This window comes from Ambystoma mexicanum, chromosome 6p (genome assembly GCF_040938575.1).
Source record: "Ambystoma mexicanum isolate Mex_15411 chromosome 6p, UKY_AmexF1_1, whole genome shotgun sequence".
Taxonomy (NCBI): domain Eukaryota; kingdom Metazoa; phylum Chordata; class Amphibia; order Caudata; family Ambystomatidae; genus Ambystoma; species Ambystoma mexicanum.
The window spans coordinates 478641745-478654049 of record NC_090935.1 but is presented as its reverse complement, the minus strand read 5'-3'; the positions used below and the strand labels follow the sequence as shown (position 1 = coordinate 478654049).

General features: G+C 45.9%; 1 protein-coding gene and 1 long non-coding RNA gene across 2 annotated transcripts in view; one reads left to right on the top strand and one right to left on the bottom strand.

The window, feature by feature from the left end:
• Positions 1–12305, bottom strand: part of LOC138510939 (uncharacterized) — a 309116-nt gene that overhangs the window by 78054 nt on the left and 218757 nt on the right. The gene's annotated exons all lie outside the window — the stretch shown is intronic.
• On the top strand, positions 4610–11331 carry LOC138511540 (cyclin-O-like). The gene is made up of 3 exons (XM_069627278.1): positions 4610–5293; positions 7452–7637; positions 10786–11331. The coding sequence occupies exons 1-3, from the start codon at positions 4886–4888 to the stop codon at positions 11272–11274; spliced, it is 1083 nt and encodes a 360-aa protein (XP_069483379.1). The 5' UTR covers positions 4610–4885; the 3' UTR covers positions 11275–11331.

Here is a 12305-nt window from a genome sequence, read left to right as displayed (position 1 = left end):
GGTAAGAAGAGCAAATCGAGCCACACTACTCAGCCTAGGCACGGTGTGCATTGCCTAGGAGGCATACTGCCCTCTGCGCCCAATTTGCCAGTGTTTCTGGGTACACTTCATCCCCAGTGTCTCTGGCTCTCTCTGCTAGATCCTTGATTTTGGCTAAAGGCCCTGCGATGTCTAGCACAATTTCTTGGCAGCTCCTCCGTGACCTGTCAATTCCTTTTCGGGGATCTCTAGACATCTTGGAAATTAAAGCTAGTATTTTCGGGTCTAGATCAGGAGCCTCTGCCACCTTCCCCGGTAACTCGGGCCTTGGGCATTCAAACCTCATGCGCTGTCTCGCTTCTTTCTCAAGTGCTTTCTCAATCCTTGAGTCATGTATTTGGTCACCCGAGGGGATGTCTGCCTATCCAAAGATCTTATGTTCTCTGGTTGGAACATGGGTGAGATCTCAGTATCTTCTAGGTGCTTCTCTTTCCTTAACCTCTTGCTTCCGGTGTGCTCTAGGTCCCTTTCTTCTGATCTTTTCTCTTCCTCTTCTTCTTAGTCCATCTCCTCATTTCCCATATTGTTTATTTATTTATTTATTTGTAATGTGCCGGTAACTTGCATGTTTCGGGGCGCAAAAACATGGACACGAAGACCAACAGAAATGGGACGAGACAGTTCCTAAAAATCAAAGGTTTAGTGGGTCAAGGGTGGCGAGGTCAATTAAAGAGATACGTTTTCACTAACTTACGAAAGCGTAAGTAGTTGGGTTCTTTCCTTATGTGGGCTGGCAGATTGTTCCAGATACCTGCTGTAATGACTGGGAAAGATTTTCCCAGTCCAGATTTACGTTTGTGAGGCATTACTGCGATCCTACTTTGATCCGAGGACCTTAAGGCGCAGCTTGGGGGATAAGGACGTACTTTCGATTTTAGATAGCCTGGTGCCTTCCCGTGGATGCATCTGTGGGCTATTGTAAGAGCCTTGAAGTGGGTTCTGCTCTCAACTTTGAGCCAGTGTAATTCCTTCCTGGATGTACTGATGTGGTCTGATTTAGATTTGCCTTTGATTATCCTGACTGCGTTATTTTGGATAATCTGGAACGCCTGTATGCTTTTTTTGTTGGCTCCTAGCATAAGTGCGTTCCCGTAATCTAACCGAGAGAGGATGGTTGCTCTGGCCACTGTGGCACAGTTGTTCTTTGATAGATACGGTCCAATAGCTCTGAGGAGTCTCAAGTAATAGTTGCATTTTTTTTTATGTATTGAGCCTGGGCTTCTGCTCCTAAGGATGCTTCCATCATCATGCCCAGGGTTTTTACTTTCTCAAGTACTTTAATGTTGACGTCTTTGATCTTGAAGTTTGTGTAGTCATGGGGTAATGAGTTTCTGGCTTGGGTGGATCCGAAAACCATTAGCTTGGTTTTGCTGTTGTTCAAACACATCCAATTGGAATCCATCCAATGTTCTATGATGTTATAAATTCTGTTTAGATGGTCATTGTCAGTTTTATGGTCCCCGTTAAGTTCCAATACCAGCTGCGTATCATCCGCATAGTTGGTAAAGAATATATCTGCATGATCTAAAATGTAGCATAAGTATCTAATGTAGAGGTTGAACAACAGTGGGGACATGCTGGCTCCCTGGGGAACCCCGCAGAGTATCTCCCTTTCCAATAAGAATTTGTCTCCCCAATGGACTCGAGATGTCCTGCCCTTTAAAAAAGACATTATCCATGTTTTTGCCTCTTGTGAGCAGTTAGCCGTTTTGCCCAGGGCTACTTCGAGTAGATTATGATCCAGTAGATCAAAGGCGGCACTGAGGTCTAACAGGATGAGAAGTCCCGTTTTTCCCTTATCTAAGATGCTGAGCATCTTTGTCTGTAAGTCCAGCATAGCTGATTCTGTACTATGAGATGGTCTGAACCCAGATTGTTGTGGATGGAGTGCATCAGAGGCCTCAATGTGTTCCTGTAATTGTGCGGTGGCTACTTTAACCATGATCTTAAGCAGGAAGTTACAGTTGGTTATTGGCCTAAGGTTGCTTGGGTCTCTAGGACCCAAGCCAGGTTTTTTTATTAGTGGGGTAACTGTGACTTTTTTTATGGCCTGGGGGACTAGTTGGTCCCTAAAGGAAGTGTTGACGATCTTAGCAAGTGTTGGGGCGAAGATGTCTGGGTTTTCTAAAATTATTTTGGCGGGTAGGATGTTCTCCGCGCATGAGGTAGGTTTCATAGAGGCGAGAGTTATTTTCATCTCTTCTGTGGTGATATACGAGAAATGGAAGGGTTCTATGTTCTCAAGTGATTCTTCCGCTGGCATTTTAATCGTGTTAGATTTATTTAGTTGTGCTTTTGTGATTTTATCTCTCGCCTTTTCTAATTTCTCAAAAAAAGCTTTTTGGGTGTTGTTGCATTCCTGTTGAGATGGTAAAAAAGGTGACGAGATGGCAGGGGGTTTGTCTTGTTGGTAATTATCCAATCCAGTTGGTGACCATTTTTCATGGTTGGTTCTTTATTTGTGATGGTGTAGTCTATGTTTAGAAGTGAACTTTCTAGATAGATGGCCTCTTTGTCAGCCTGATTGCCGTACCATCTATTTAGATCTCCGACCGCTAATGTAGCACAGTTTGGGCCTTTCAGGAGGTTTAGGAGATGTGTAAAGTTGTCATTAAATTCCGGGGTGGGAGATGGTGGTCGATAGACTACTAGTAAGTTATGGCAGTTGTTTTCATTGGGCAGGTGCTTGAGGTGAAACATTTCGCATCCACCACATAAAGATTTGCATTGGAAGAGTTCAATGGAGCTTCTAGCTATAACTGCGACTCCTCCTCCTTTTCCGGTTTCCCTATATGTTCTCTCCTGGGTCAAGGGTTGTGAGGCTTGGCCCTACCAACTTGCGTAGGAAAGTCTCATTGAGTTTATTGAAGGTGTCGGTAGCCTCTGGGGCCTTCTTGTCTGCCCCGTATTGTTGACCCGGGGGTCCAAAGAGGCCTTCCTCTTCCGGGTCTCAGTACACCTGTGTGGGTCCCCTTGCGGGGCTCTAGTTGACGTGCTCTCTTTGGTGCCCTTTTGTTTCTGGCTCAAGAATGTCTCTATTGTGGTGAGCTTATCTTGTAGGGGTTTTACCAATTGGCCCACGGCCTCCACCAGCGAATTCCCCAGCACGTCTTTAAAACTGTGAGCCAGGTCCTCTGCCTGCTCCTCCTCACTCCACTCGAACTTTGACATTGCTTTTTGGGTGCTTGTGCCAAATACCCGATCTCAGGTTATGTGTGACGTCCACTGTTTTGCTGTGGGCCTGAGAAAGGGGCCAGCACCTACTTGTCTGCCTCACTGTTCGCCCAGATATGGGGTGAAGGAGAGGAGGTACCTCCTCTTACCGGGAAGTTATCGTGCGGCTCGGCCAAGCGTTCACATTTTTTGTTAAGCTGCCGCCTCGTGCATGTGACCTCTCCCGTTGGGAGTCCATGTTTCAAGACGTGCTGGCTTTTGTTCGAGTTTGCGCTTAGTCGGTTCGGTCTGCTCGTTCGACTGCTGTGTCGCTTTCACTGCCCGTCATGGGCGTTCTTGTGGCTCCTTCCTGCCGAGCGAGGGGGCCGTTGTGCTCCCTAGTCCCTGCCATGACAAGGGAGGTGGCCGCTGTACTCCTCAGGCACCGTCTTGATGGCGGGGCCGCTGCTACGCCTTGGCAGTCAGCTGCTGGATCCCAGGGTGTGCCGAACATATGGCACGGGATCCGCTTCCACCGCTGCTTACCTGTGTGAAAACGAATTGGGTTCCTTAGTTCTGGGGCATTCGTCGTGCACGCCTCACCTGTTTGCGCATTGGTAACTAATGATAGTCCGTCATAAGGTATTGACGCTGTGCGCGCGTTATAATCTAATAAGTCATAACAACTAATATGGTATACACCAACTATGGCCACAATCATTTAAAACACGGTTTCTACAATTTTACTAACTCACACTCTCAACACAGGTAAAAGGGGTACTTTATCTATCTGAAGAGCAGGAAAGAAGAGGTGGAGCAAGGGAACAGGAAGGAGTAAGAGCAGGTGACAGGAAATGAGATGGACTACACGAGGGACTGTGTTATGAGGGAAATGTATTTACACACAAAAAATATATATTTTTAAAGAAGTTGATTTTTGTTGAAACTGCTAAAGAGAGGAATAAATGAAGTTGAAGCATAATGCCCGCCTATGGGCTTGACATAGAATCATTGTATTTGTTGTCTGGAAAATATGATGATGTACTTTTTCCCCCTTTTAGTGTGTATGGACTATAAATGAGGAAATCTATGAATGAAACATGACTGCCTTTCTCGTGGTTGATACTGCTAGGTCTCGGTCTGCGTCTACCTGTGCTGGTTGGGTTTGCCTTTAGTTTCGGGGTTTAGTTGTAGGCCTGATAATACTGTAACTCCTCCTTTGTACTTATTTTAAGTGCGCGCTCTCAGAGCCGAGTCCGCGGGGTTTGCCTCTGCTGCCGCCAGTGACTGGTCCTTGGGGGGTGGCTTTTCCCGGTGCCCCGCCGCAGGCCCTGGTTTCCTCGGCGATCGCTGCCCGCGCGCTGGGAAGGCGGGGCCTGGCAGGCGAGCAGCCGGCCAGCGCCGCAGTCAGAGCGGCACATTAGCCGGGAAAGCAGCTCACGGTGACGTCACAATGCCGGGTTCTCCCCGGCAGCCAGTCAGAGGCTAGGGTGCCAGGGAGATAAACTCACACGCCAGCCAGCTGGCCTCATTGACGGCTGCAGGCAGGACACCTGGTGCATGCACCGCTGCCACCGCTCTACACACAGCTCAGTCCTGGTGCAGCGCTGCCGCCACAGAGCAGGACATCCTCAGTGCAGCACTGACAGCCCGAGTGCAGAGCCTCAGCGGCGCCCGCAGCCGCTTCCCAGCCATGGTCACCTGCCGCCTCCCGCCCGGCCCCTCCATTGGGGAGGCCCAGGGCAGCCCCAGCAAGAGGCTGCGAGGGCCGGCTGGCCCCGAGGAAGTGACCCCGGAAGAGCGGCTCCAGAGCCCGGGAAGCGCCCTGCGGCGGGCCCCGCTCAGGAGGGGGCGCTGCCCCAGGCTCAGGAAGCAGCACCTCCCTCGGGGCCCGGGCCCGCTCTTCGAGACCCCCCCGAGCAGCAGCGCGTCCTCGGACGAGGAGAGCCCGAGGCAGGACCGAAGCAGCTGCCCCTGGGCCCGCGGGCCCCAGCGCCTGGACCTGCGGAACTTCAGGGAATACGGGGAGCAGTGCTACCTGCACCGGAGGGAGGCAGAGGGGGACTTCCTTACCGCCGACTGCCTGGCCCGGCAACCCCAGGTGAGTGCCGAGGACGGAGCCCCAGGGCCCCCGTAGGGAGAGTGCAGGGGGCCAGCCTGCTGGTGTCTGTTAGTGCTCTAGCGTGTCCCCGTTTACTGCACACTGTACCCTCGCGCCAGTCCGTTCCAATGGACAGTTCGAAGTGGCCCAGAACGCCAATGGCGACTGAGTCCACTCTCAAAGGTTCGGGCGTGACTTTGACTATACTCTGTGGATCGCCTCGCAATATCGTCGTCCCTTTGTGGGGAAAACATTGCTCTCTCTGCAGTACACCTTCATCTTACTGGTTCTTAGTGCCTCATCTTTACACTGACACCAGCCCGTGAGTTAGCTGCCCCACTCTTAGGCAGGCATCGGGTGCAATAGCGCCCCCTCTAAACACGGACAAAAGGTGTGACTCTGCGCACCCTAGAACGGCAGGTGCTATTGTTTACATTATCCCACTGCTACCGTGCCATATGTCATTTTACTGTACTTGCAGTACCTTACACTGTCACCAGTTGTTAGTTACAGTACTGGCTGCCCCATGATTACGGGTGCAGTGCAACATAGCGGCCCAATGTTAACGCAAGGCACTCTAGCTGCCTGTCATACACGACTATTGATGTCATCGCTCTCCTTCTTTACACCTCATAATAGTTATACCGTCCTAAAACCATCCCCCTGCCCGTAACCACTAACTACAGGTTCTCCTACACCCCGCTTTTTTTTTTTTTACACCGTGCGCTATTCTTGCCTCTAGCAACAACACAGGATGCGACATGGGCCTCCTCTTCACACAGTATTTAGACACATTTCGCATTGAGAACTGATAGTGATCGAATAGATGTTACCCACTAGGAATCTCATGACCCCACACTATTGATTGTGGTCAGAGTAAAGGGGATCCCACAAGGGGCGGTGTGGGGGCGGAGTTTGGTGTAGGGGGCGGAGCAGACAGTTGAACTCCACTCAAGGGAAATGTTCAAACTAGTTTTTACGATGGTGCAATTTCATTCATGCTTATTCTTTCCAAACTCGCTGTACATCAATTCTATTTTAATTTCACTTTCATTGCAGTGGTGCACCCAACATACTGTCGATAATGCCGTGATTTTTAGTACAGTAAGGGATCCATAGACTCGCTCTACAGTAGGTTACATGGGTAGCTCAGCAAGTTCAGAGACCGATGTTGAGATGCTATACATTAAAAATGTTTGTTAATTGTATGAGTTTTCGCGATTCCTTACAAACAAAGTGCTATAAAATGTGTTCAAGGCATGGGTTGGCATACTGGCTTACCTGGCCTAGTCTACTTTCAGGGCAGAGGTGGGGTATTTCTGCCCATGTAGTGAAAATCAAAAGTTGGCCCCCATGAACCCAGTTTAATTTCGTATTAATTGCGGTCTTCACAACAGCAGCATCTATTTGAGATTAAGCAGTTTAACAAGCATATAACATCTGTATCAATATAACCTATGATAAAACACAAAGGAAGGGGCACAAACATCACAGGGTATTTGTGTGGTCATCCGACAAAAACACATTTCCAAATAAACTAGTATAAAATGCACATATGTTACAGCTTAGTTCTTAATAGGAATACGGAATCGGTGTGCTAATGGATCTACCCCTTTGACAGCTCAATGGCTAGTTTGTGGAATCATGACTTGACTGCATTATGTTTGCAATATTGAATTCTCTGCTGAATGATAACGTGCATCTGGTGTCCTTTTTTATTTTAGTGTAAACTAACAGTTTTCTCTTTAAAAATAAAACGCACATTTGCAAATAGGGTGGCCAACAGTGACGAGCTCCAGTCATGGTCCTAGCCCATTGAGCCCTTTTCAAGCCAGAAGACAGATAATAGGCTGAGCAAATAAACCTGCAAATGACGGCTGGGAAAAGGAGCACAGAGCAGATTAGATCTCCGAGGAGCCCCTTGCCCCTGAGAAGCTGGGGGCTCGGTAAACCCTTGTCAGGGCGGAGGCAGGCCACAATCTGGAGAGATTGTGGTAGGTATGGCGGATGGGAGTTGTAGTTCAAACCATATGTAGCGCCATCGTTTTCTGTACGGCGTTCTGTTACCACCCAAAACTATTTTACAACTTCAACCAAAACGCCAAAAGCAATATTACAATCGCTGTGTTTAACACATGTCCTTTTCTGTTACTTGCAGGTGAAACCCGAGTCTCGCTGTAAACTGATCAGCTGGCTCATCCCTGTGCACAAGCACTTCAACCTGGGCTTTGAGTCGCTGTGCTTGGCCGTCAATATCCTGGACCGGTTCCTCGATTGCACCCCCGTGGCCTCCGACTGCTTCCAGCTGGTGGGGGTCACGTCTCTCCTCATTGCATGCAAGCAGGTAGGCACACGACTGTACTTGTACATTTGCAGCTACTACAGTGATGTCATTTAAAAACCATGTTTCTGAAATGTACGTACAAACCGTATCGCTGGTCATCTTTTTTTTTTTTTTTTTTTAATAATTTTATACAGGACCTATAGAATGATTTGTTTACAGTGGTTCCCTTTTTTGTTTTTGAAATATTGAGCAATTTACAGATCTCTGCATAACACATGGGTCATGGGTTATGTTAATAGCCCCAGTAAAGAACTCTAGCTGTCTAACGGGGCCATTCCAGAAGCGTAGCCAGGATTTTTCAACAAGTGGGGCCTGAAGCTAATGTAGTTGGGCACACCAGAAGGGTGTTTGCTCGTCCCAGAATATGGTCGAGTGACTGAACCTAGCGAGGGAGCCCAAACCAACCAATGGGGATTGATTTTTATTTATTATTTTTTTTGGGGTGGGGTATATCCCCAAGAAGTTAAACAAAATAATAATTGGTTTAAATTGTGCACTTTACAACACAAGCTCTGCAATTGTGTAAAAAGCCATACAGTTTATAATTCGTTTTGTAAATTAAGACATGAAAAATCGATTGGATTACAAATCCCCAACAGTGCATGGGAGCATTTTCGTGATCCATTTGTCCACTATATGCCAGTATACCATATCATTTTCTTGCTGACTGTTCTTGTACATGTCCATACTGCCTGCACCAATATATGGCAGGATTAGCTCATAAAACATTCTCAAGTTTGCTTTGTCTATAATGTCAATAATGATACATTAAGAAAAGATGTTCATGCTGGCTGTGCTAATATATGCCACAATCCCTATATTAGAACATACTACTATTGGCTTGCACTTAGAGCCAGTAAAAGTAATTTCACAGTACAAACATGTCCTTGCTGAATCCACAAATGCTCATCCCCACCATGTATGACCACTCATCACATTGGCTTTTTCCTTAACAATATTAAAACATGGCAATGCCACTGTAAGGAAACGTGTTCTTGCTAACTACATGCATGCGTCCCTGAAAGGTTGCCTTAATGTCAGTAAAACATGTTATGCCACAGTATGAAGACATCATCTACTTCCTGGCTGCACAAATGCCGCCCCATACCACGTAAGAACACTCATCATGCCAACTTTTGACCTTGACACCAATATAACATGTATTGGGGCAGTAAGGAGAACATTTCATGCTGGCTGCAAAAGTGCTCCTCCCCATGTAAGAACACACATTATGTTGACATTGTCGTTAATGCAGTTTAAAAATGCCATCCCACATTAAGAAAGCGTCTAGGCTACCTAACCATTGTAAAATTAACCTACCACCCGAACACCACATAATAACACTCATTAAGTTGCCTTTGCCCAAAAATACTAGTTAAACGCACCAAGATGTAAGAAAACAGCCATGCTCCAATTCCCCCCTAACCCCATCCATGCACGTAGTTGCTCATTGAAATATACCTACTATTGTTGTTCGTATTTAGTTTGCTAATATTGAACTAAGGAGGAACGAGGATAGTCTTAAAGAGCCTTACACTACCAAGACACCCCTGCCGAATGCAGCCTTACAGAGGCAACTGTTGCCCTTCATAGATTTATAGCATTAAAACCTGTCATATGTTGCAGTACCTACTCCAGCAATGCACCAGCACCCCTGTCCATCCCTATAGCATTATACACCGATTGTGTTCTTACAAAGCTACCCGTGCCCAGGACAAGTCATGTCACTTGTCTGTAGTATTTACGCCATCCTGAGAGCACTTTGAAACCTATGAGAGAAAAGACTAGTTAAGGAGGCGACAGTAAAGGGGTTGGTAACAAAGAGGGAATGCACGTATACCGGACAAGGATGAAGGGTAAAAGGTTTGCGATGGGGCTGGGAGACTGAGAGGGGCTAGCAGAGGGAAGAGAGGGCCTGTAGGTTGATCATTTAGGGGAAAGGTGAAATAGTGGGTGTATAAGGCAATTGGTGAGATGCCATGGAGGAGTTGTGTTGGGCAGGAGAGATAGTCTGCAGACCAATTGCAAGGTCAGACAGTTAGAACAGCAAATAAATGGAGAGTGAAAGGGACTGAGACAAAGATCTTGGAAAAGTACAGCCATCTGCCAGGGCTTGTTCACCCTTCCTTAGATTACCATATAACTGCAGGAACCATGGATATTTCCTGTGATGGAGTTGATGGTCGGGGTAAAAGTTTTTTTTTTTTTAAATAATTTTCCATGTCCAGTCAATGTATAATCGACTTTTGAAATGTTGACCCAAGTAAACCACACTTTTGCACCTTTTAAACCAACATAACAAAATTACTGGCTGTGTAATTGGCACCTGGCAGCCAAAAGTAAAAAACGATCGGCCTATGAGTAATGCTAAATGGCTCTCCGGACCCAAATCCTAACCTAAATTGACACAGAAGGCATTACTGTAAGTTTGGTGGTAACAGTAAAACGTGATATTTTAAAAATGGCAGACATTTAAAATATCATTGAGCTTAGTTATTTGCCCGATGATCACATTACCTTAACTACTTAAAATAACATCTTTCCTAAAACATGCCCAAAACAATCCCGTCACTTCTTATTGTAAGCCAGAGTAAAACCCTCAGCTGTTGTATCATCCTGTTCGCGGAACTTATACAATTGTAAAACAGATCACAGAGCGAATGCTACGGATTTGGTGTTGCCCTCACTGGTTCCTCTGTTTGGTTGGGCAGAGAGGTCTCTTCACTTCTGTGTTCCATTTCACCCACAAGAAGCTCGTTTTATGCAACGTGAATCCCACACCTAGGTTGGGGCTACACACATGGTACGACGTCCTTTTATCGCAGGGTTTATTGTGGATTTTTGAACCAAAAAAACTCTAGAAAAATATTTGTGTGGGTGGTCTGGAATATATACAAAAATTAAAGGGGGAAAAGGGTTTGGGAGTTTTAATCGGCAGTTAAAAATCCCACGATGCAATGACATGGAACCGCACACATTCCTTCTGAGAGAAGAAGGAAACTGATGTAGGTGGGTGGAAACTGATGTAGGTGGGTGTAGATTTGTAATGTGTTGAATAATGCAATGTCTGTCTGTAGGATATGGTCATTGATTGCTGTTCCAGCTACTTTCTGGACATCCATGATTCAATGTTACTGTCTCTTTTCAGATTGAAGTGCGCCCTCCGCGGGTGAAGCAGCTTTTGGGCTTGTGCTGTGATGCATTCTCCCGCGAGCAGCTGTGCAACTTGGAGTGCATCATCCTGCTTAAACTTCACTTTCGGCTGGATGCCCCCACGCTAAACTTCTTCCTTGAGCACTATACCCACATGCGCCTGGCACACAACGAGGCCAGCAAGAAGGACCAAACAGAAGCAATTCATGCCAGACTGTTTGCCACAGGAGTAGCAGAGCTAAGCCTGGCTGATTACGCCTTCAACACCTACCCACCATCGCTCTTGGCCATCTGCTGTTTGGGACTCGGGGACAAGATGCTGCACCATGAGAGGCCTCTAGACTTGCTCGTCAGCGGCTATTCAGACAGTATGATACAAGACTGCACAGAGAAGCTCCAACTACTAGTATCTCTGAACGGAGACTCATTACCTCGCTTGCTACCGCCTGGGTTTTCAGACAAGTGCCTAAAACCTCTGCTCTAGTGAGGACACAGAAACTTTACTTCAGAGTACTGTACTTTTAAGAATGGATCCATTCTATTTCATCAGTGTTGGACTCTTCCTTTCATTTTTTTGACAAACTTGTATGATTTGCAAGCCTATATGAGGGGTTTAAGAATCTCTGAAACGGTATTTTCCAAAAACCTACACACTTGAATTGTGACCTTTTTTGATACAATATATTTTGTATTTATTTTCAAAGCACTGCGTTTGTACAAACTACAGAGTAAGATAATTTAGGACATTTTATTTATGAAGTGTTCTTTAGCGATGCCAATGCTAGAGATTTCTTTTTTCTAAAATGTTTTGCACACTAATGTGTAAAGATGTATTATAGGAATAACATTTTTGAATTTGTAAATTTTGTAGTGTTCAATGTATTTATGTACAGTGGATCCCAGAGGAACCACACGAAAATAAATTAAATTTAAACAAAATCCTTCTGTTTATTAATATGGACGAATGTATGGTTGTCCTTCACCCATCCAACCTTTTTGAGGTAGACCTGGTTTGTCAGACTCCATCTCACACACAACAGCCAGAACAATCTTTGCCCGGGCATTGTCAGTTATGTGCCAACATGAGCTGGTGCAAGTTCATAAACTCTTAAGCAAAATCTTTATCACTAAAATGTTTCCAACCATCAAGATTTGGTGAAGGAGACTGACTCTTGGAAGTCTACTGGAGCAGTTATACAATTTCTTGGACTTTGAACCATGTTGAACCATGGGCATTGAAAAAGCAACCATATATGGAAATAATTAGTTTTGAGAATTTCTGCATGACAGCAAGATTATGAAATTATTTTCTATTATAAACTTCGAATTGTGACAGTACTTGTATTCAGTCCTACCATAGTTATCCAATGTTGAGGGGCTACAGTGAGATCCCTGCAAAACAAATGCAGTATAAATCTTCAAATTTTGTCTAGTTTTATACAAATTGCATTTTTTCCCAGGGTGCAATGCTTCTACAGAAGTTGACTGAGACGGCACAGCTCTGTCATACCAAAT

Coding starts and splice junctions, on each gene's coding strand:
- LOC138511540 (XM_069627278.1), top strand. CDS start 4,886: ATGGTCACCTGCCGCCTCCCGCCCGGCCCCTCCATTGGGGAGGCCCAG. Junction 5,294..7,451: donor GCCTGGCCCGGCAACCCCAG/GTGAGTGCCGAG, acceptor TGTTACTTGCAG/GTGAAACCCGAGTCTCGCTG. Junction 7,638..10,785: donor TCCTCATTGCATGCAAGCAG/GTAGGCACACGA, acceptor GTCTCTTTTCAG/ATTGAAGTGCGCCCTCCGCG.